The 25,808-nt window shown below is 32.2% G+C and overlaps 1 protein-coding gene across 1 annotated transcript; it reads right to left on the minus strand.

Moving 5' to 3' along the window:
- Positions 1 to 7,000: 7,000 nt before the first annotated feature.
- LOC143080899 (casein kinase II subunit alpha) lies at positions 7,001 to 25,424 on the minus strand. Its single transcript, XM_076257052.1, has 12 exons — positions 24,912 to 25,424; positions 20,254 to 20,365; positions 19,559 to 19,660; positions 18,112 to 18,162; positions 17,521 to 17,580; positions 17,073 to 17,156; positions 13,189 to 13,299; positions 12,364 to 12,465; positions 10,560 to 10,660; positions 10,152 to 10,300; positions 8,909 to 8,998; positions 7,001 to 7,304 (listed from the first exon to the last, which is right to left on the minus strand). The coding sequence occupies exons 1-12, from the start codon at positions 25,004 to 25,006 to the stop codon at positions 7,195 to 7,197; spliced, it is 1,167 nt and encodes a 388-aa protein (XP_076113167.1). The 5' UTR covers positions 25,007 to 25,424; the 3' UTR covers positions 7,001 to 7,194.
- Positions 25,425 to 25,808: the final 384 nt, after the last annotated feature.

The raw sequence follows: 25,808 nt of genomic DNA on the forward strand, positions 1-25,808 counted from the left end.
CATCGCTACCCTCTAACAGTGCACACACATTTTGATTTTTTATTGTACTGAATCTGGTATTTCTGTCACTTTTGACTGAAGTTTAAGCATTCCTTTTGAGAAAAAATAAGAAATAACAGATAGGGGTTAACACTGTCAAATGCCATTTCACTGATTATTCTAATATACTATCCATACAGATCTGTGTCCACACTTGTAACAATGACAATAAATTCTTTTCATATTGAGTCTTGTGTGTATATATATATATATATATATATATATATATATATATATGTTACTCTCTCAAACGTGTCCATCCCCCCAAACGTGTCCGATTCGCCAAAACGTGTCCATTTCGCCGTATCGTGTCCAAAGTTGTCCTTCGCACAAAAGTGTCCAATTTTTATCTCGCCGAAACGTGTCCGATGAAGAACGTCCGCCGAAACGTGTCCATTTTATAACGCCAAAACGTTCCAAAACTTTTAGTGCTAAAACATCCCCATGGACGCCAACAAGACAACAATCCATCGAAACCCAAATATTGTACACACAATACACTATAAAAGGACACCTCATAAAAAATATACAGTTTTCTTTGCAAGACATTTTGTTAATTTCTTAGGCAGCAACCATTTGATTTTCGGGGGGGGGGGGGCTCTATGGTTTTTTTTTCTGTGCAAACTTTTTTTTCGCCTTCGGCGAAGAACAATCTATTTTTTTAGCGACAAACCGAAAACAATTTTTTTCTTTCAATTTTAGCATTACATATAGTGGCAGCTGAGGGTGAAACAAACAATTTGTTTTTCTCAGGGACCAAAACAAATTATTTTTTTCACCAAAACCTGGAAACAAACTTTTTTTTCCAAAAAAAACCATAGCCCCCCCCCCCCCCCCCCCCCCCCCCCAGAAAATCAAATGGTTGCTGCCTTATCTTCCAGTGGCAAATATCTTATGCATATTCTAAACTAATATAGTTTTTAGAAATATAAAAATGTGGTTGATTAGGAATAACATTTTTTTTTATCATACTGCTTTAATTACATTAAAGATGTCTGTTTCCGTTTTTTCCGTTAAATACCAATTCCTCAGAGCAATTGGTACTTTGCGGAACGGAACGGAACGGAAAAATAAATTAAAAAGTTTACATCAGATTCAACTGGATCACTGTCTCTAATCATCGTCGGAACGGGCTGTTGAAGGCCCCTTTTTTAAAATATAATTACCGATGGAAGGAGAAAGACTTTTTGTGTAACCTGCCTTTGTGTTAAATTTTTTATTATTGATCAAGTCGAAAATGCTATCTAAAACACATACCACTCATGCAAAAAGACGTGTCAGACAATTTTTGTTATCATACTGCTTTAATTACATTAAAGATGTCTGTTTCCGTTTTTTCCGTTAAATACCAATTCCTCAGAGCAATTGGTACTTTGCGGAACGGAACGGAACGGAACGGAAAAATAAATTAAAAAGTTTACATCAGATTCAACTTGATCACTGTCTCTAATCATCGTCGGAACGGGCTGTTGAAGGCCTCTTTTTTAAAATATAATTACCGATGGAAGGAGAAAGACTTTTTGTGTAACCTGCCTTTGTGTTAAATTTTTTATTATTGATCAAGTCGAAAATGCTATCTAAAACACATACCACTCATGCAAAAAGAGGTGTCAGACAATTTTTTTTTATCATACTGCTTTAATTACATTAAAGATGTCTGTTTCCGTTTTTTCCGTTAAATACCAATTCCTCAGTGCAATTGGTACTTTGCGGAACGGAACGGAAAAATAAATTAAAAAGTTTAAATCAGATTCATTTTGATCACTGTCTCTAATCAAGGACGACGTGAGGTCAGTCTAGATATCATAATGCACGACTTGCAAATGCGTTAATTTCATGATAATTTATCAGGACAATCCGACATATTCATCTACAGAATATTTCCCGATGTTATACATTATTACACATTTCACCTGTGAAGATACATTTGTGTTATTTGTATATGGAAGACCGTAAAACACAGAAATTCTAAAGTTTGTTTTGTTTTAAAGATTTTTCGAAATTTTGATAAATGCCCCCTTTGGATACCTTAAATGAAATTCCGTTCCGTTCCGTTCCGTAAAGTACCAATAGCCATTTCCAAAACATTTTGAGCCATAACCCCCAAAGTTATAACTAACCATCCCTTCATGGTATGGAAACTTGTGGAGAGATTCAGACACTTATACACAAGTTATTGTTTGATAACTACAAAAATGCTTATTTTGGGCCGTTTTAGGCCCCCAATTCCTGAACTATTCAGTCCATAACCCCCAAAAGCAATCCCAACCTTCCTTTAGTGGTATTTAACCTTCTGGTAAAAATTTATAGAGATTAAATGCGTCCTCCTCCTCCGACAACATGATACCATTATACAAGGCAAAAATTTATTTTAAGGTCGTACAAAAACTTGTCTGGTAAATCAATTAAAAGCTTACTGCAAGAATATATGTACTTTTATCTTTTTTTCTCGAAAATTGACTGCTCTGTTGTTCAGTATATCTGCAATGTGACCTCAGATCTGTTTCTGCAGGAACATTGCCGACATAAAATACTCTGAAGGCTGCTGCTTGTAAGACCGCAATGGTCGAACCATAAACAGTTGGAGCAAGTATGGACATAACATTCAAGCTTGATACAGCTCTGAATTTGGATTGTGATTAAATATGACACAGCATAGGTTTCTAACACAATGTGTGGTCCAAGAACTTAAATTTTTTAAACTGGACATTAACCTTTTATGTTCCAAGATCTATAAACTAAATACATGGTTAGATTCAGCATATTAAAGAACCCCAAGAGTTCAAGAATAAGACCCCATTGAAATTGGTCATAAAATAAGCAATTTATTTAAAGTATATTCCTCAACAGTTAGGGCCATAGCCCCGAAAATCAATCCTAACCTTCCTTTTTTGGTATGGAACCTTGTGGCACAATTTCAGAAAGATCCATACACTTACACACAAGTTATTGTCTGGAAACTAGAAAAATCCTTATTTGGACACCTTTTAAGGTCCTTATTTCCTAAACTGTTGGAACCATAACCCCCATATTCAATCTTAAACTTCCATCTGTGGTTTCAAACTTTGTGTTTAAATTTCATAGAGATCCAATAACTTAAGTTATTGTTTGGAAACTGAGCGTCTTCGGAAGATGCGGACGATGTGATACCAATATACAACGCAAAATTTGTTTTTGTGGTAATATAAAAATTTATACAATCTTTGCTTCTATAGCACATGTTTGGAAATGTCAGGACATTGCTTGTCGAAGACCCATATCAATGTTCTCAGTCTGTTGATAGCCTGCTAATAGGTAACTGTTGTATTGCAAATGCTAACAACCAATGATCCCATTTGTCAATCCACTTTTCAGATTTTACCATCTGATATCTGCTGTAAATTGTTTTAGTCTGGTCCAACTAAAATGTCTCATTTAGGTTGAAGGATAATATTACCAGTCAGACATTGCATGCCGGGTTGCCCTACTGTTCAATTTGTGTGAAGAAAGCATTCAACTTCATGCACTTATATTCACAAACCCCACATTAACTAGACAAGTTCTTCACATCTGATTATACTTTCCATGCTCATTGATCACTAAATCTGGGCTAAATTGGCAATATCCTTAGTTGACACATCTAATAAAAGTTTGCTTCAATTCATAATGACCATGTGTACTGTTTCCACAGCTTAATAGTACTACAAGAAATTCATACCTTTTTTCATGGTTTTTCTCATTTGAATTCTCAACATTACCGTGTACCTTTTATTACAGTCAGATATTTTTTAGGACTATTCATCAAGTTCAAGTTTGGCCATAAAAAAACAAGAGTGAACTTTATTAAATGTTTCATATTTGACTTGGCAATAGGTAGACATGAACCACAGCTAGTTCATCTACCTTTACATATAAAAGTATTCTATGATATGACACGCACCAGAATCAAATTATAAATCTCAACCAGTCATCTCAACTTTGACCTTATATAAAGAAAGGGAGATAATATTCATAATTATCTCCCTTGCAATATCTGCATGGGAGACAACTTCAGATTGAAATTAACATTCTGTTGTTGTAGACAAATTCATTTCATGTTCATTTCACAAATGAACAATACAAAAAAACATATTACATTTAAACTTACTAAACTGAACGTCTTTTTTCTAGACAAATTTTATCAAAAACAATTTCAAATTAATTTTAAATACACATGGTTTAATGTTTTATACAAATGAAATTTCATGTAAACAAGACAAAAGAAACAAACAACACAAGTGAAATGTCAAAAGGAAAATTTGTCTACAACAAGAAATAAACTGAATCCCTTTTTCCACATGACAATAAAAAATAAAAGGACAACTCTCATTTCTGGGGCAACATGTGAAATAATTAAATTAGGTATGATGGAAATAAGTAACAAAACAGTAAATTATGAAAAAACAGAGCAATTATTCAAAAAATTAACAATAACTTGTCACCACTGAATTAAAAGAGACAATACCCTTATTTGAAGTACTTTTTTCACAGGATATTCTAATACTGACAATATAATTGTTCATCATGATGTAAATACACAATTTCATATAGAATATATTGTTAAAGCTGTTTTCCCCCAAGCACAATATTTGTGAAGGAGAATTTGAGTAATCGAGATTATCAATTCAAAGTCCTATGACTGATAAATACACTGTTTATTTTCTAGACAAATAATTGCCAAAAAAAATGTTCAGATCTATACCAAAAGGTTGTGCTTCGGACAATAACAGCATCATAAGTGTATCTTAGCATGCACAATATGACTGATGTTTGTTATAATCTTCAATTATAAAACTTTAAGAACAATATCTAAACATTTATGCATTGCCAGCTAATCAAACTTTCATTGTAAGGATCTTTGGAGTCTCACTCAACTGTCACAAACACATCATTACAGCTATAATCTTCATCAATAAATGCTCCTCAAATGATTTTCCCCTGGTCTCTCTTGCTATATTTATAATATGATTTGTTTTTTTTTATTATCTAAATCATTTATTTTTCATTAACCTCATCTTATGAAGATATTTATGCATTTCTCCCCCAAGACCATTCATAAAAGTCAGCATAAATTAGACTCAATGTGTACAGTCGAATGCTAATGTGAATGTTCTTTTCTGATGCAGATATTAACCAGTCATAAACAACATGATGAGAATATTTATATGAAAACAGATCTGTGAGAGTCAAACGATACAGTGATGATAAACTATACATTGTAAACTGAAAGACATTATAATTCCAATGAGACCTGCTTTACAATATTATATAACAGCAATTAAAATCATAATTAGTAATAATACCTTTTCATTCTTAAATTCATTAGACCTAAAACATTCCCGTCTTTAACAAGCTTTATAATATACCTAGTTGTACATACAGGTGAAGTTAATGTGTAATACAATGGCAATCATTATGTATCAGCCGACCATGTCAGATGTTATCAAAATCAGGTATTGTTGTACAAGATTTATAAAAACCAAAAATCTGTATTACATAAACACAGCAGCATCAAACTTGTTGTAAGTACATAAAACGGCTTTGGCAATATTAACACCTTATCAAATCTCAACAGAGGTGTCTTGATTGATACTGATTCAATATTGTCTGCCATATAAAATTTATATTTGATATCTGCATTCAGTTTAAAGCGTGTTATTCAAGTTCATTGTTAATTCAAATTATGTATCAAATATTTTAACAAACATGTTTACCAACCATTCCCAGAAGACCGTTTTAAAAGACATTGGTATGAAAAATAAATATCTGTTAGACTAAATATAATCAGATGTTAAACATGTGTAGAATTTTCAAAGGTCACTCAATCGATGCCCCAGCCTTATGTCTGACAAAAGGTGCACTGTATTGAACAGTGAAATATCAAAAGTGGGAAAAGAACTAAGGAGAAGCTACAAATGCATACATCTTGCTGGACACATTGCCTCTCACTTTTCTCAACAGCTCTGTAAATCAATTTCAAACCTTTTCCAGATACACAAAAGTAAGCACCTGTTAGACAGGTGATGTATATAAAGCTTTGCACCAATATTTTTTTTTTTATGGCAACAGTATTAATTACATTTTCCCTACCTACTATAATACATACATATCCAACTTGTATCATTTTATCTCTCTTTTTTTGTGATTTCCTGTATGGTGCAAGTCACTTTGCTTAAGTTTAAGGGATCTCTACTATTGAAAACAAATCCCTATGTGTCTTTCATAAAAAAATAACAAGCCAAGTTCAGAGTAACAAAAACCGAAAATCTCAGAAGTTATGAAATCAATCAAAATCGTCTGATTTTCTAGCATTTTCCCTAGCCCTCTCTTGTGTGTATTTAAATCACAATTTAATGCATTTTTTACTGATAGAAATAAATACCTGATCTTATTGAATGCATAATGTCACAAGACATTTATGAAACATTATACAGCCCATATCAGTATTCGGCTACACTCTTTTCAATTATGCTAGGGAATATATTTAATCTTAATTAGGTTCTATTCCTTCAAAAAAACAGAAAATATCAGGTTCAATTTTAGCTCTTGTCAAGACATAAATTATAAAATCATCAAACAAATCATACATCATAAATGAACAAACTAATTGACATAAACAATGCTGTTGAAGAGACAATATTATCTTTCCATTGATTTAATATCATGTACTATGTGAAAAAGTAAAAAAAACAAAATACTCTATATCTTAAATGATTTAACCCCATTTTTCAAACCACTACTTATGATTAATGATAAAAGTAAGAAAGTTAACATCTTTTCTTTCAATCTTTTTATCTTTTTTGGCAAAAAAATAGTCCTTTATTCAATAAAACAATTAAAATGTCTTATTTAGCTGTCAGAAACATGACTAATATATTTGAGAAGAAACAGTTTTGCCGCTGGGCGAGTATCGTTACCCTATAATATGAATGATAACAGGTGAACAAATGACATGTTTATCTTTGTATTGCTATTGCCCTGTTGATTTGTTCAGGTCATCACAATTTGCATCAAGTCGACACAACACCAGCTCACTAATAAATATTCGTCATCATCACCAGGCGTTCCCTGTAGCTGATGGCAAAGTTTTAGTTATCACAATAGACACGTATCAAGCCCAAGCAGACATATATAGCACTAAGATTGGGCGGTGGCCGCAGTGGCAGCTGTACTGTTAGGAAGGGGCGACATACTGGGGGTGATGACAGGTGAACTGTTTACAGCTGCAGTACTGTTCATGGTAGCACCTGTAGGCAGAAAAAGAGCAGAAAAGAAGGATATGGTTATTGTTCTGTATATATTATACTAGCATGCACAAAATCATTCACTAACAAGCAAATAAGCATCAAAGTCAACATCTTCTTAATTAGTCCTCAAATCTTCAAAATCTGGCATGTTAGTATAGTGACATTTCTAACACACGTTTAAGCACTGAAATATGTGATGAGTTTTTAAAAATCTTCCTTATTCAAACATGTTAGTTTATTCACATTTTATGAAACACTGAAGCAGAAAATAGTATTTTGTTTTTTGAAAAATTGAATCACTCTAATCCAAATGTATTTTAAAACCTTAATTTGACTACAACTTGGTTAGCAGTAAGATTCTTAGGACTGCTGTAGAATTTATGGAAGTTTCAAAAAACATTCATGGTATACAGGAATAGTAGTCTGGAAATGGGATATCCATACACAAACAAAAATCTTCCATGCATTTCTCATCAGTTAATTCTTAGAACTATACATATGATCAAATAAAACAGCCCTAAATAGTGAAGAGGGTTTTTATTCCTTAAAAATATTCAATACAATTGTGTTTGACATATAAATCAAATTACTGACCAGAAACCTCTAATTTTCTGTTTTCTCACATTGTTAATGGATATAACTATCAATCATCAAATATAAAATAGCACAATCAAAAATTAAGCTCACTACTAGAAAGATTTTGTAAATGGTTCTTTCGATTCTTGCACAATATTGTTTTGATTTGATTCTCTACCTTGTAGTACAAATTTAATTTAATATGAAAAGCTCTTAAATTTATTAGAAATATTACTTTTCTCAAATTTTCATTGTACTGAATTCAATTCCACAATGATTGCCCTTGAAAATGCTTTTTGCAAAAATCCTGATATCTTTACTATTTTTCTCAGGTAATTTCCATTTCATATGAAATAGACTTCAACCTCTAACATTTTTAAACTGTCAAATTTTATTTTAAACTTAAATAGACTGAACCTTCTATGAATGTGTATGTCTCAGTAAATTTAATAAACATTTTATTTTTGTAAACCAGAACTTTCCTATAAGCTGAAATTTGAAGATTACAAGTCTTTGTTTACACAATTAAAAAAAATAAAGCTTATAAAATGGCAAAACTCATGCTGAGCAAATAAGATAATGCCACCTTTTCTAAATAGCGAACAAAAGTAACAAGGATGCAACACACAATTCTATTCTAATTAATCAAACAATGCAATCAGCTGAGTGATTAAAGAAAGCATATTGCACCAGCTTACCCTCACATTCTTCAAGTTTACATTTGCAGGTGGACTTGTTCCCCAAAAATTTTGTTTTATGTCAAGAAACTATTTAAAAGGGGAAAAGAAATGACAAATAAACTATAATCTTACTTCAATTCATTTCATTCATTTTACTAGACACATTATAAAATTATAAAATTAGCAAGTCTTTTTTTCAGTGTCAAATGGCGAAAAACATGGACTTGGAACAAAACATTATGTCCTTCTGGGAGACATTACTGTGCAGTAATTAAGGCTGTATATGATTGTAATGGTAGTCCAGTATCACAGTTTATATATACACAACTATATGTTATCGGGGTATACCTCCGATTGTTCCTTGATTAGGTACAGGTGTCGGTGAATTGTGCCCTGACATTGATGAGGATATTCTTCCTTGCTCTTTTACTATGGGATCTGTTCAAACAAATTATATACATTTAAAATATAGTCTGATCAACAATTAAAGATTTATTTCAGGGAAAGTAAATCTAGTGCATTAATCTCATCATATAAACACATTCTACAGTTTAAAATATTCAAATAGTTTTTGTGGGTCTTTGAAAAAGTCTTGTCTATCTTTCTTTAATGAATATCTTGTATTGTCTCTTTGATATGCTTTTATTAACATTATTTGTCTTGTATTACAGGATATTAGGCATTCCTTTAAATTTCAATATCATAAGTATAAATGTCCTTCACAAAATAGATTGTTGCATGGCGACAACAGTGGATAAACAAATATTCATAAAATCTCAACTCACATGTCACAAAATTCTAAAGCTCACAAAGGTGAATTCCGTATTGCATCTGATCAATAAACCTATTTACACTATCTAGCTTAATTTTGTCTCCCAATAACCCTAGATCTGATCCAAAATAACCTTCTGACGTTGATCAACAATAACTTATTAAAAATGACACACTTTTTTTTTTAAATTGAGATGTCAAATTTTACAGGAACTTTACAGTGATTTTAAGTAATAGCAGGGACTCTTAGCTAGCTTGACAACAAGAAAAAGTTACTTTTGGAATAAGTCTCACTTAAAGAAAATATCTTTTCTGTCTAGATAAATCACATGTTTCCTTTTCTTTGGCTTTAACACAAGTTTGTATATCACAGAATTAATTTTTATCAACATTACAGCTCTTCTATAAAAGCATGCAAAGCAAACCTTTGATCAACCAGCTTGCTATGAAGTCTGGTTTGGTCTGTCTATATACTGGAATTTGATTGGACAATAAAGATTAATTTCATTTCATGTCAATTTTTATTGTCCAATCAAATCCCAATATATATAAAACAGACTGATGCTCCACCTACCTATTGTTTGGAAACATCCATGCAAACATAGCAAGCAAGTTGATCAAAGTTTTGTTTTGCATGCTTTTATAGAAGAGCTGCAACAGTATTTAAACTTCTCTGTTTTATTAGTATAAAGAAAAGAGTAATTCCTACATTTCAAGGTGTAAAAAAGATTTGGAAAGATAAGTTGTATTTTTGTAGGTTCTTTTCTATATTATATGTTAATTCATATTTAAAGCTAATGCATATCAAACTATAACTTACAAAAATATGGGTGTTCCATTGCTGCCCTAGCCGTTAATCTGTCGAGATGATCATATCGCAATAATTTATCTAAAAAGTCCAATGCTTCAGGACTTACTAAATGTTGATTTTCAGAATGTACAAATCTTTCCCATCGTTTTCGTGAATGCCTGCAAAAAAAAATAGTCAATAAGTGTTGTAGGGCAAAGCTATATGTTCCAAAAATATTTCAAGATTGTTGGTACTAATGAACATAAACTGCTCCAAGTTACTTTGAGATTGTTATCTATATTAGAATAATAATAATGCATGTTTTCCTCTAAGACTTTAATATAAATCACTCATATTAAAAGGGGTTCAGTGAAAAAGAACAAACAATAAATCTACAATAATGATATAACAGGAAATCAAATTAAAATTTGTACATACCTTCCTAATATATCATTAAATCTCGGATCTAGATCTATTTGATACTTTTCTATGTATGCATACAATTCATCTGTTCCTAATACTTTAGCTATTCGTACAAGCTACAAGAAAAATAAACATTCAGGGTTGTTTTTTTTACCTCATTTCAAACTGTATGACAAAGTGAAAGTGTTTCATTGTGCAAAATTGTTGCTGGATGATAATAGCAATGTCATTTCTTGTAGAGTGTAAGCAATATTGTTTAAGAGCTAGTTATGTTGGTTGATAAATAAATACTACAAAGGAACTATATAGGTTAATTGAACCATCCTGAAATCTTACATGTTATTTACCACTATTTTTCATTTGAACACTTGATTCTGTTGTTTATACTGTGCATAGAGAGGAAACGGACACTTTTTACTTTGCCAGTTATTGGCAGTTTATTTTTTGTTACATCTGATCACAATATCAGTTGTACCTCAGCTTTAGTAAATTAAATAAATACTTCTAAATTTTCCAAATAAACTTTAAACACCATTATTTTGTAGAGTATAAAAATAAGAAGATGTGTGTGGTATGATTGCCTATGAGACAACCCTCTACCAGAGACCAAATGAAATAAATGTTAGCACTTACAGGTCATTGTATAACCTTCAACACGACTGTTTATTGTCCTTTGCATGGCTTGATTATATTTGTTGTTTGGTTATGTGAAAGTACTTTTTACTTTGCCAGTTATTGGCAGTTTATTTTTTGTTACATCTGATCACAATATCAGTTGTACCTCAGCTTTAGTAAATTAAATAAATACTTCTAAATTTTCCAAATAAACTTTAAACACCATTATTTTGTAGAGTATAAAAATAAGAAGATGTGTGTGGTATGATTGCCTATGAGACAACCCTCTACCAGAGACCAAATGAAATAAATGTTAGCACTTACAGGTCATTGTATAACCTTCAACACGACTGTTTATTGTCCTTTGCATGGCTTGATTATATTTGTTGTTTGGTTATGTGAAAGTACTTTTATTTGTGGGGTACCAATTTTCGTGGATGACTTTATCCATGAATTCAAGTGTCCAACGAAATAAAACAACCATTGTCCAAATCAAGACACGGAAAGATCCCCATCGGTAGTTTTGACTACTGATATGATCTAGAGAATATATTGAATAAAGCCAAATCTGAGAATACTTTAATAACAGTGACAGAACTACATCCGCATGCAGGATTATACCCATTTAATCTTTAATAATCTAAATGGTACAAATTTTGATCTATAATTCTCTTGAAAAATATTCTTGATCGATGAAAGTCAGATTTCCAGTATTGATATGCTAGTATGATTAAGTGTTCATTTTATATCCTCATAGTTCTCGTACATATATGGGAATTATAATTTCATGCTGGGATTGATTTTGATAAGAATTATTTGACAATTCAAGATACGTTTATAGCATTTGTTTATGTTACTGTTTTCTTTAGGTGACATGTTTATTGCCTAATTAACACCTTTGATGGTCTTTAATCACTTTATCATGGGTTAATTAGTGTTATCTATATGATTTACATGGGTCAATGTATACTTTGCAATTTCCTCAATCCAGACTATTTGTAACCACCGTTTCTAAAGGCTTTAATTTTTTTTTAGAAAACTAAAATCCATGAAATTAAAAAACCCACAAATATGTAAATATTGCTCAAACCACAAAAGTTGATACCCACGAATTTAAGTACTTCCACAGTAGTTGTGTCATCCATGTATACCTCATAGATACTCTGCCTTTTATTTCCAATATAAAATACATTCTAAAACAAACCTGATCATAGTTATCATGACCATGAAAAAATGGTTCTTTTCTAAAAATCATACTAGCAAACATACATCCTAGACTCCACATGTCTAATGAATAATCATACATCTGAAATGAATAAAAAACCATGTTTAACTACAATAGAGAACTGTACATTTGAAATGAAGAAACTAACTGCTAATAACAATCAAGTTCTTGTATGCACAGAAGGGTAAAGATTGAGTTAATTTTATCAGTGGGAAGTAAAATTAAATATTGCAGTGTCAATAAAGCATTGGTTGTAGTTGATTCAATAGTTGATTCAACTACAATTCTGGACAATGGGAGATAACTTCAATTTTTAAAGATGATTTTAACAATGACATCATTTATATTTTTAGAACATATATTAAATTCCTGCACCTTACCAAAGTTATGTAATTTTCCTGACAGGTGTAACATCCTTTTGGAACTTGAATATCTGAGCATATATTACATTGATAAATTTCTGGAAATGTTCATAGATAGGATGTATATAATATTATGATCAATGCACTATATTTTGTGTATCAAAAAGGTAGTGATAAGCCTTGGAAGATTTAGATATCAAGTCAGTAACATAGGGTTTTGATTGCATTTCATACAATCTTTACCCAATACAACCAATAACACAATGTAGATTTCTGACCAGTGTCATTAAAACTGCAAATGAGATCCTATTTCATGTTCACCTAAGCAAAATAAAATGAAGATAATGACAGATGGTTATTTCTAAATTTTTATATTATTTCTGAAATTTGTAATTTGTGACAAACCCAACAAATAACATAAATATTTTTGTGTTTCACTTACCTGATAGTCAAGTAATAATTCTGGACCTTTAAAATATCTAGAGGCTACTCTTACATTGTATTCCATTCCACAATGATAAAATTCAGCTAAACCCCAGTCTATAAGTCGTAGCTGTAGAAACAATTCATTCAAAATAATTTATATGTTCCTATTGGAGAATTATAAATATTTAAGTGACAAAGTAACAAAGTATAAAAACATAATTTGGATCTGCAGGAAAAGAAAATCATTCAGGATGAAGACTTCTATTGGTTTACTCAATTCTTACAATCGTATGTTTAACCCTTAGACTGCTACGCGCGACTATTGTCGTTCCGATAAGACAGTCTGCTACTGCTACTCGCGACTATAGTCGTTTTCCGTACTCGTTTGTTTACACAGTTACCATGGAATGGGCGGAGTCAATATTCATGAGATTGCGGCAGTTTCGACTTGTATGGATTCTGATTGGCTTAAAATCTGCGTTCTTTCGAGTGTCTCTTGACTTTTAATGAGGTATAAGCGATAAACCGAAAGTGAAAATTTTTGATGAAAAAAGTGACAAAATGGCGGACATTGTTTGGAGAAATGGCCAACACGTTCAGAAGTATTTCAATGATAACGATTTAACAGCGGCGGACGATTAAAAGGATTTGGACGAGAACCGAAGATATAATAGACAGAAATGGAAGTATTCTATCAAAACTGCAAACAGAAGACTTTTAAAGCGAGAATTACGGGGATTCCCAGACATTGTTCAAAATGGATGACATGAAACAGGATTTGCGATGTTTATCATTTCGCCTTTCAAATGTGAATCAATATTGACTAACATCGATAGACCCGAACTTTATGTTTGTCAAGATTATATATTGATTAAAGCTTTAACCAGATGCTCCGCAGGGCGTAGCTTTATACGACCGCAGAGGTTGAACCCTGAACGGTTGGGGCAAGTATGGACACAACATTCAAGCTGGATTCAGCTCTAAATTTGGATTGTGATTAAATAGTTGAAACAGCATAGGTTTCTGACACAGAATGAATGTGTTCTAATGAACTTAAAATTTTTGTTTTCTCTTAGAGCAATTCACTATGCTGTTGAATATTAATCCTCTCAAAACAAGAATGTGTCCTCAGTACACGAATGCCCCACTCGCACTATCATTTTCCATGTTCAGTGGACCGTGAAATTGGGGTAAAAACTCTAATTTGACATTAAAATTAGAAAGATCATATCATAGGGGACATGTGTACTAAGTTTGAAGTCGATTGGACTTAAACTTCATCAAAAACTACCTTGACCAAAAACTTTAACCTGAAGCGGGACAGACGGACGGACGAACGGACGGACGGACGAACGAACGGACGGACCGACGCACAGACCAGAAAACATAATGCCCCTCTACTATCGTAGGTGGGGCATAAAAATGTTTGAAGAAATTTTCTTTTTTATTTATGAAATTTCAAATGAGAAAAATTGAACCCAATTTTTTTAATCACATCCCCCTTTCCCTTATTCCAAAACTAATCTCAATTAAAATTTCTAATGGAGTTTGCAACAATAACTACTCATTTAAATACATCATAAAATATTAAGATGTAAAAAAAACTGCTTGTTATCACTGAATGTTATTTATTATAATTTATCAGTTGGTAGTAAAAAGTGAATATACATTGTATATTGTATATAACAAAGATTTAAGTTGATTCTGGACAAAGAAAGATAACTCCAATTAAAAAAAAATCTTGCTATTGCACAATATTTTGCAATTAGATATTTCTTGCTTACTATTCTGGACAAAGAAAGATAACTCTAATTAAAAAAAAATTTGCTATTTCACAATATTGTGCAATTAGATATTTCTTGCCATTGCGCAATACTGTGCAATTGAAAAGACTTGCTATTGCACAATACTTAATATAATAATTTTAGATCCTGATTTGGACCAACTTGAAAACTGGGCCCATAATAAAAAATCTAAGTACATTTTTGGATTCAGCATATCAAAGAACCCCAAGATTTCAATTTTTGTTGAAATCAGACTAAGTTTAATTTTGGACCCTTTGGACTTTAGTGTAGACCAATTTGAAAACAGGACCAAAAATGAAGAATCTACATACACAGTTAGATTTGGTATATCAAAGAACCCCATTTATTCAATTTTTGATGAAATCAAACAAAGTTTAATTTTGGACCCCGATTTGGACCAACTTGAAAACTGGGCCAATAATCAAGAATCGAAGTACATTTTTAGATTCAGCATATCAAAGAACCTAACTGATTCATTTTTTGTCAAAATCAAACTAAGTTTAATTTTGGACCCTTTGGACCTTAATGTAGACCAATTTGAAAACGGGACCAAAAGTTAAGAATCTACATACACAGTCATGACAGTTAGATTCGGCATATCAAAGAACCCCAATTATTCAATTTTGATGAAATCAAACAAAGTTTAATTTTGGACCCTTTGGGCCCCTTATTCTGTTGGGACCAAAACTCCCAAAATCAATACCAACCTTCCTTTTATGGTCATAAACCTTGTGTTTAAATTTTATAGATTTCTATTTACTTATACTAACGTTATGGTGCGAAAACCAAGAAAAATGCTTATTTGGGTCCCTTTTTGGCCCCTAATTCCTAAACTGTTAGGACCTAAACTCCCAAAATCAATACCAACCTTCCTTTTGTAGTCATTAACATTGTGTTTAAATTTCATTGATTTCTATTTACTTAAACTAAAGTTATTGTGCGAAAACCAAGAATAATGCTTATTTGGGCCCTTTTTTGGCCCCTAATTCCTAAACTGTTGAAACCTAAACTCCCAAAATCAATCCCAACCGTTCTTTTGTGGTCATAATTCCATTCACTTTTACTAAAGTTAGAGTGCGAAAACTAAAAGTATTCGGACGCCGGACGACGACGACGACGACGCCGACGTGATAGCAATATACGACGAAAAATTTTTCAAATTTTGCGGTCGTATAAAAATGAACTTGTCGTGTAAATATATTTGTACATGGAAGTAAAAGTCGGCGCAGTGAAAGTTGGAGGAAAATACCGGAAAATATTTGCATAAAAAAGGCCGTTGGTCTGAGAAGAAACTTTTATTTTTTGATAATCACAATGGAACTTAGTTCTTAAAAGAGATTTTGAACTATATTGGTTCAATTCTGAAGTCATGGATACTTTTACATTGATGGATCGTTTAATAAAACATGAAAAAATAAGTTTACCTTTGTTTACCTATTTTCGCACCTGTACAGGTAAAACATGACCAGAGACTCACACAAAAATAAAATAAATTAAAAATACAGAATCTAACAATACTTTTTTATATAACTTTTATTGATGAATATTCAATATTTACAAAGATACAGCAATTGTAAGTGAACATGTTTATTTCATCAGTGATTAAAATTTTACTCAGCATTACACAAAAGTACAATAGAAATCAATGCAGCAGTCTAAGGGTTAAAACGTTTATAGCTTGCCGTTTGATGTGAGCCGAGGCTCTGTGTTAAAGACTGTACTTTCACCTATAATTTTTCTTTTACAAATTGTAAGTTGGATGGAGAGTTGTCTCATCGGCACTCATATCACATCTTTTCAAATCTATGTGTTGTTCTGCTATGCATACTCTCACTTGTAAATAGACAGTATCTGACATTTACAAAAGGTTCTCACACATATATCATCATAGTCAAGCTGCAACCAAATGTGAATCATTATACAGTTTTTAAGAAAAGTGGCAAAAAATCTTTGTTGAACAAACAGACAAATATCGCAATGCATCCTGTACTTATATAGTTGAGATACAATTAGTGTAATGTATGCAACTTGTATGACATATTGTGTTGCCATAACATAGAAACTGCTTAGTCCACTACTCTCTACTATGACTCACCTTTCTAGTTTCATGATCTATCATAACATTATGTGGTTTGACATCTCTGTGCATTATACCCATACTGTGACAATAATCTAATGCCTGAAAGGAGATACATGAGATAAACAGGTTAAACACTCACGACTACATGACAATTTAATGTCGCTTGCAATTTGAAATTGCATATTTGGCCCAATTCCTATTTTTGTGGGGTTTAGTTTTACCAATCTTATGTTTCTTCTGTACAGTAATCACGAGTAAATTGAAAAAGTTATAATTCAGTTTCTCCTATTAACTTCCAATGGAAATATCTTTAGAAATTATTCACTTTTAATTGAAACTATAACTGCTTGGCAAGGACTTTTTTCAAATGAGAGCGGTTTCTGTCAGCAGTAAATTTCAAGTTTTAGTGAATTATAAAATGAAATAACAATGTTATATTTCAGCTTTGAATTTCTATACTGACCTTGAGTAATTCAAATAAATAAAATCTGATGTCATAATCTGTAAATGTCTGATACAATTGCTGAAATGAAAAAAGATCATGTAAAATTATACTGTTTAATAAACTTGACAATGATGCAAAGGGCATGTTTCACTGTCAGACTACTCCTTAGAGATTAATTCACTATTAAATGTGACGACTTCATGTAAACTTGTTTTTGAAATATAGACATTCTTGAAAAAAATATTGAAGCTGAGAATAATGAATATATGAATGAGCTCAGAGTCTTATGATGTACAAGATAGACACAAACAAGTGAATTTTTAACTTTATGTCAATAAGGAGGAAAAGTTGAACTGGTTTTAGTAAAACTTCAGGAAAAATTCCTACAAATAGCCACACCTTTTCAGTTGTAGTTAAGAGATAAACTATGTGTGATGTTGCTGGTATTATTAATGCCAGATTTTAGTATTAGCTTTAACTGATTATATACCATAAGGTCCTTTTTTATTAGTTTAAACTCTTGTATCATGGTAAAACAATGGTGCCTGATAATAATCTGTCACACTTATTTAAATCAGAATCAAAGAATAACTAATGGTCTCTACTAACTTTAAAGTCTGTATTGTTTACATGTTCGAATACCAATGCTGGTGTTCTTGACTGCAAAGAAAAGAAGACACAATTAATCATATGGCAATCATATGGCAGTCAATACAATACACAAATCAAAATATCTGAAAACTTGTTTTTTTTAATAAACTTTCAGCAACCTATTGTGCATATTATTTCAATGTAGAATGTAGAATGTTTGTCTTAATTTTAGAGGCTCCTTGTTTTACTGCATGTATAAATCACTCACAAGATAAGACAGATAGTTTGAGGCCAACTTGGGTGTATTGATATCCATTCAATAGATTAATTTTCTATACAAGTTTTGACTCAATTAAACTTGCATGAGCTTATGCCTTGACTTCACTCATCAAAATCTCTTTTAAGAACTGAACCAATTTTAATCAAATCTTTGTTTGAATGATTCCCAAGAAACTGACAGACATTTATAGCAATGTTACATATTTCCTACAAATAGAAAAAGAGCAAAATATATGCATCTGCATTGCATCCATTTCTATCAGGTACAGGGACCAAAGGTTGGTGCAGTGAAAGTAAACTGGTTGTTCCTTAAAACATTGTGTTAAACAAGAATGTGTCCTCAGTACACAAATGCCCCACTCGCACTATCATTTTCTATGTTCATTGGACCGTGAAATTGGAGTAATATCTCTAATTTGGCATTAAAATTAGAAAGATCATATCATGGGGAACATGTGTACCAAGTTTGAAGTCGATTGGACTTCAACTTCATCAAAAATTACCTTGACCAAAAACTTTAACCTGAAGCGGGACAGACGGACGAACAGACGGACAGACAAACGGACGCACAGACCAGAAAACATAATGGCCCTCTACTATCGTAGGTGGGGCATAAAAATGTAGAAGCCAGTTGAACTTTTTTTTTAAATAACATTCATTGGACCTATTTGTTTGGATAGAAATATTATTTATTTGGTTGACTTTCAAATAAATGTGTTATAACGAACCTTTATAAAATACAATACCCCAGGCTGCACTTCAGAACATTGAATAAGTTCAGGAATTCAAGGGAAAAGTCACACGAAGATACGGTATAAACAGATATTTGTTTGTGGAACAGGCTGTTAGTTTTCTTGTTTGAATTGTTTTACATTAGTGATTACTATACAGTATGGGCTAAGTTTATTGTTGAAGGCTGTTAATTTCAGACTCATTTGGTCGCTTGTGGAGAGTTGTCTCATTTGCAATCTTACCACATCTTTCTTAATATTGGCCTATCAAAATTATACTTAGCCTGAATCATTGCATCAGTATAATATCTTTTTGAATCAAGTCCGATATAATTTTCTTCCAAGTTGTCAGGTCTAACCATTTGAGATATGTACGGACAAAATAATCTCTTAGAATTAATGTAAACAAAAAGTTAAATTCTTCAATTGGATTATCTTCCTAACATTTTCCTTACTACTGGGTCTTTAACAATCGCCATTAGCGATATTATATTAGTTCCACCACGCAGATTTTCCAAAATCTTTATCTCTCTCTTTATTTTCTTCTTTTTTACCGGCTGAAATAAAACCAATAAACACAATAACACAAAATGTATCATACATGTCATTGAAAACACTGAATAAAATAACAGTATTTTGTCATGCAGGGCCTTATATAGCTAATTTGTGTGGGTTTTGCACATTATTGGTAGACATGTAGCCCCTTGCAGTTGTTAACATCCTATTTCTATGGTCTCTGATGAATATTGACTAGCTGTCACATTTGCAATCAAACCATACCTCATAACTTTAATGTATTTGCTAATGAATCTTTAATTATCAACAACAACAAATAAGAGGCACAAACAGGAAGAATCTAAGATATGTTATTATTTTGGCTTATGGGCCTACCAGTCTTTGCTCTTACATGTAGTTACATTTTTGTACTTCTTTTGTGTGTGTTTAACAGTCAAGCAGTAAATACCAATATCCACTTTGTAGTTTGACAACCCTTCCAGTCATAAAAAAAATTTAATATGATTTTCGTACTCAGACTCAGGATTCAACCAATCAAAATGCTGGATTTGATGTTTCAAGCACAAATTTTGGGTGTAATTTTAAAACCGAGAGTCCTGGCTGACATGTATGAATATGTATATGAATACCATACCTTTAAAATTTTGATGACACATTTTTCATTATTTGTGATGTTGACAGCTTCAAAGACTTCACTGTACTTTCCTCTGCCAAGTTTCCTGACAATCTGATAATCATCTTGTTGACTGAAATACATAATAAATGACAAGGAATTATTATAAGTTCAATTAATGGTCATAACCTCAACAAGCAAATAACAGATGTTCACTGTTGTTATGTTTCAGCCGAGCAAACATACTACTATGTCCATTACAATTTGTATTTCACTAGATAGTCAATTGCTAACTATTATTTCATTGCTATATGCACATGTTTGCATGTTCCCTCCCTATGCCAAACTGTATATCAATATAAATAACTTAATCAATATTGAACCAATCCATATTGAATTTTATGTTTTGTATAATTTGTGCTTGTATTGGATTTTATATTTCTGCTCCTTTGGGGCGCTCATTGCAAAATAAAATTATTTGTATTTGTATTTGCTAACTCATTTTTTTTTTATTTATTTGCATTTATACCATGGATATTTCTTGCATGGAAGGGATGTTGGGGTTTTGCAACTGGGAATTGGTCTATTCTCTTAACTTTCTTTCTGAAAATTCCAAATCAATGTCCCATTCAGAAGAAGTTTCACTGAAAATTGCTGAAATTACATTTTCAATTACTTAAATGTATTCTATTTATAACAGGCTCTCTTTGTTATACTACTGGCTGAATGCAGAAAATGGCCAACAAAAAATGTGTAAAATGGAGTATAAATATATTTAACTAAAAGAGACAATTGACTGACAAATAAAACTTTAACAAATTAATACCCACTATATTAAACCATAAATGTAGACAAATGCAATACCAGATCAGATTCCAGGAAAGTTTTTTTTCAACTTCATACAAGAACATAACCAGATGCTCCGCAGGGCGTAGCTTTATACGACCGCAGAGGTTGAACCCTGAACGGTTAGGGCAAGTATGGACACAACATTCAAGCTGGATTCAGCTCTAAATTTGGATTGTGATTAAATAGTTGACACAGCATAGGTTTCTGACACAGAATGAATGTGTTCTAATGAACTTAAAATTTTTGTTTCTCTTAGAGCAATTCACTATGCTGTTGAATATTAATCCTCTCAAAAAAATGTTTGAAGAAATTTTCTTTTTTATTTATGAAATTTCAAATGAGAAAAATTGAACCCAATTTTTTTAATCACATCCCCCTTTCCCTTATTCCAAAACTAATCTCAATTAAAATTTCTAATGGAGTTTGCAACAATAACTACTCATTTAAATACATCATAAAGTATTAAGATGTAAAAAAACTGCTTGTTATCACTGAATGGTAAAGATTATTTTAATTTATCAGTTGGTAGTAAAAAGTGAATATACATTGTATATTGTATATAACAAAGATTTAAGTTGATTCTGGACAAAGAAAGATAACTCCAATTAAAAAAAAATCTTGCTATTGCACAATATTTTGCAATTAGATATTTCTTGCTTACTATTCTGGACAAAGAAAGATAACTCTAATTAAATTTTTTTTTGATATTTCACAATATTGTGCAATTAGATATTTCTTGCCATTATGCAATACTGTGCAATTGAAAAGACTTGCTATTGCACAATACTTAATATAATAATTTTAGATCCTGATTTGGACCAACTTGAAAACTGGGCCCATAATAAAAAATCTAAGTACATTTTTGAATTCAGCATATCAAAGAACTTCAAGATTTCAATTTTTGTTAAAATCAGACTAAGTTTAATTTTGGACCCTTTGGACTTTAGTGTAGACCAATTTGAAAACAGGACCAAAAATGAAGAATCTACATACACAGTTAGATTTGGTATATCAAAGAACCCCATTTATTCAATTTTTGATGAAATCAAACAAAGTTTAATTTTGGACCCCGATTTGGACCAACTTGAAAACTGGGCCAATAATCAAGAATCTAAGTACATTTTTAGATTCAGCATATCAAAGAACCTAACTGATTCATTTTTTGTCAAAATCAAACTAAGTTTAATTTTGGACCCTTTGGACCTTAATGTAGACCAATTTGAAAACGGGACCAAAAGTTAAGAATCTACATACACAGTCATGACAGTTAGATTCAGCATATCAAAGAACCCCAATTATTCAATTTTGATGAAATCAAACAAAAGTTTAATTTTGGACCCTTTGGGCCCCTTATTATGTTGGGACCAAAACTCCTAAAAACAAACCCAACCTTTCTTTTATGGTCATAAACCTTGTGTTTAAATTTCATAGATTTCTATTTACTTATACTAACGTTATGGTGCGAAAACCAAGAAAAATGCTTATTTGGGTCCCTTTTTGGCTCCTAATTCCTAAACTGTTGGGACCTAAACTCCCAAAATCAATACCAACCTTCCTTTTGTAGTCATTAACATTGTGTTTAAATTTCATTGATTTCTATTTACTTAAACTAATGTTATTGTGCAAAAACCAAGAATAATGCTTATTTGGGCCCTTTTTTGGCCCCTAATTCCTAAACTGTTGAGACCAAAACTCCCAAAATCAATCCCAACCGTTCTTTTGTGGTCATAAACCTTGTGTGAAAATTTCATAGATTTCTATTAACTTAAACTAAAGTTATAGTGCGAAAACCAAGAAAATGCTTATTTGGGCCCTTTTTGGCCCCTAATTCCTAAAATGTTGGGACCAAAACTCCCAAAATCAATACCAACCTTCCTTTTGTGGTCATAAACCTTGTGTTAAAATTTCATAGATTTCCATTCACTTTTACTAAAGTTAGAGTGCGAAAACTAAAAGTATTCGGACGCCGGACGACGACGACGACGACGACGACGCCGACGCCAACGTGATAGCAATATACGACGAAAATTTTTTCAAAATTTGCGGTCGTATAAAAAATGGTGCACTCTGGGACATTTTCAGACTTGCATGTACATGTACATGTTTATGCACAAAAAAGAGTGCGAAAGGACCTTGGTGCAAACATGCGAGGTGCGAACCTGTAGGGTGCGAAAGTGTATTGGGCGCGAACGGACCTGATATCTTCAGTACCGCTGCTGCTCCATTTTTTTTGTGTTCATTTATTGAAATAGTATATTCCTTTTCAGACTGCTGCATCTTTTTTATTATTAGAGATACAAAGTTAAATCATGGAATATTTTCATCAAGCTACCTGCAATTTCAGGTAATTAACAGGTAAAAGGTGTAAATTATTGTATTTGTGTTGAATTTTGAATAAAAACAACTTTTAATCTTCATTTATTTTGTTGTTTCTTTATTACTGTATACATGTATGGCAGATAAAAGTTTTATCTGCCATACATGTATACAGTAATAAATAAGACACTAGTTCCTTGATTCTGTAGCGTACATTGTACGTGCACCATACTGGAATACACAACTTATAATGTAAAAGTTGGTGCTAATAAGTGGCTCCGCTCCATCCTCAAAATTTCAGTTAACCTCTGTTTTCCCCCCTTTTTCTACGTCTCGTACTGTTGGATCAAATCATAATTCCCACATGAATTGAATGTAATTAAACACATTGAGATAATGGGAAACCTCTTAACTATTCCTCGATGGCAGATTCCCCATATAAATGCTGAAATATTTCCATATTAATAGTCTTTTTCAAATCCCGCCCTTTGCATTTTGTCAAAATATTTGTTTCTATTTCTCTTCTACTGCATGCTTTTACCATTAAAATTCCCCCGATTTCAAGTGCAAATGCGACTTTGTATATCTTCGATTCATATGACGAAAAATTAGAGAGGACCCAAATGAAAACCGAATGCTTATGAGTCTGGATGGAAAAATCTATCGTCATAGATAGTAACATGTTCCACGAACAGCAGTGACGGATGGCCTACATGTATGTCATCAGGCGTGTACAGAGTTGAATGGGTTAAGAATAAAACAAGGAGATCACATAAAATGTAATAAAGCTTCAGTAAAGATAAATTTGTTCAAATGGTTTTTTTTCAGAATCGGTGCACATGCTAGAAAGGGATTTGAAGAATTCCTGGTCTGACATCTGTCTTCTATTAGGGGAAACCATCAATTTCTTTTCCATGGCCTAATTTTGATTTAATTGCTTCATATACATTAACAATGATCACAAGTGGTAGACATATTATGAGTTGGGCTCTGTAAATCTTTAAAGGTTTGTCAGTACCCTGTTTAGCTGCGACTGTAATGTGATGTATTAATTTACAATTAACTTAAGGCGGACCAGGTTTGAGACCACCTCATGACCTTGATCTGTTGATGTAATATGACCAATGTAAACCTTAAATGAACCGGTTTGAGACGCCTACCACTACATTTACAGGACCTCCTGATAACACTTCTACATTGTAATAATCACATCGTTTGACTGTACATGGGTGCAGCACAAACAGAAATTTATAAAATTTACAAGATATAAACACCACTATAAAAAGACAAACAATATTTCTAATTCTTGAATATTGAAGTAACACCAACAGTCACTTGTGATGTACACTAAAATAAAAACAGGTATTTAAGTGAACAATTCATAAAATATCCCTTGAAACAAGTCTTGTATGTTGCCAATAACATTTCGTAAACATGCATCATTTCTGCATCATTCATGTTTCCGTGACTTGAGCTAATCATTATATACATTCATATAAGTTAGATTAACATACCCCCATTCAACGACATGAGACTCATAATCCCAATACTCCCTTGGTCTCAATGCATTCACATCTGCATACACTCTGGCTTTACTGGTTGCCGGCATTTTTTTCTTTGTGGTCAGTCTGCGAACCGAACTCGAAAACCCTTTAGACGAAAATATTCTACACAGATGACTCAAAGAGTGATAAATTTTGTATCCAAGTTACTTATAACATTGATAAATAAGCTGGTAAATAACAAGCACCAAAAATATTTCCGTTACAGGATCACTTTTTGGCGCTTTTCCTACGATAATCCACACCGTGCACACTCAAGTCCATACCACACCTTATTACGGGGTAAAATATAACAATTATATGACGGTCACAATCATAAGAGTGGACTTATATGTGTTGATAAATGTATGATCTTTAAGTTACACTATCTATTTTTTCATTTGGTTTTAACTGAAGTGTGAAAATCGTCCGAAATCAGTGACAGGTCGAGTTATTCTTTCTACAAAATGGCTACCATGACCCAAGAAATAGCAGAAACGAGGCTCAGCGCCTCGTGTAAAGTACGAGTTGTCTCCCACAAAATTGAGAAAAGATTACAATACAGTCATTCCATTTTAACGCATGCGGAGCAATGATTGATTCATTTGTGACAACGCAATGGATTTTTTTTGGGGGAAATAGTTTGTTTCCAGTTTTTGGAGAAAAAAAGAAAAAAATAATTTGTTTTTGACCCTGAGAAAAAATTGTTTGTTTCACAGCTGCCACTAAATGTACTAAAATAGCCCGATTAAGGCATATTTGGAGAGAGAGAGAATATAAAAAAAATAAAAAATAACAGAACTTTTTTCCCAACTATAATCCCTGAAGATAATAGAATCTTAACCTATACAATAACAAGGGAAAATACGA

This window comes from Mytilus galloprovincialis, chromosome 6, assembly GCF_965363235.1.
Source record: "Mytilus galloprovincialis chromosome 6, xbMytGall1.hap1.1, whole genome shotgun sequence".
Lineage (NCBI taxonomy): Eukaryota > Metazoa > Mollusca > Bivalvia > Mytilida > Mytilidae > Mytilus > Mytilus galloprovincialis.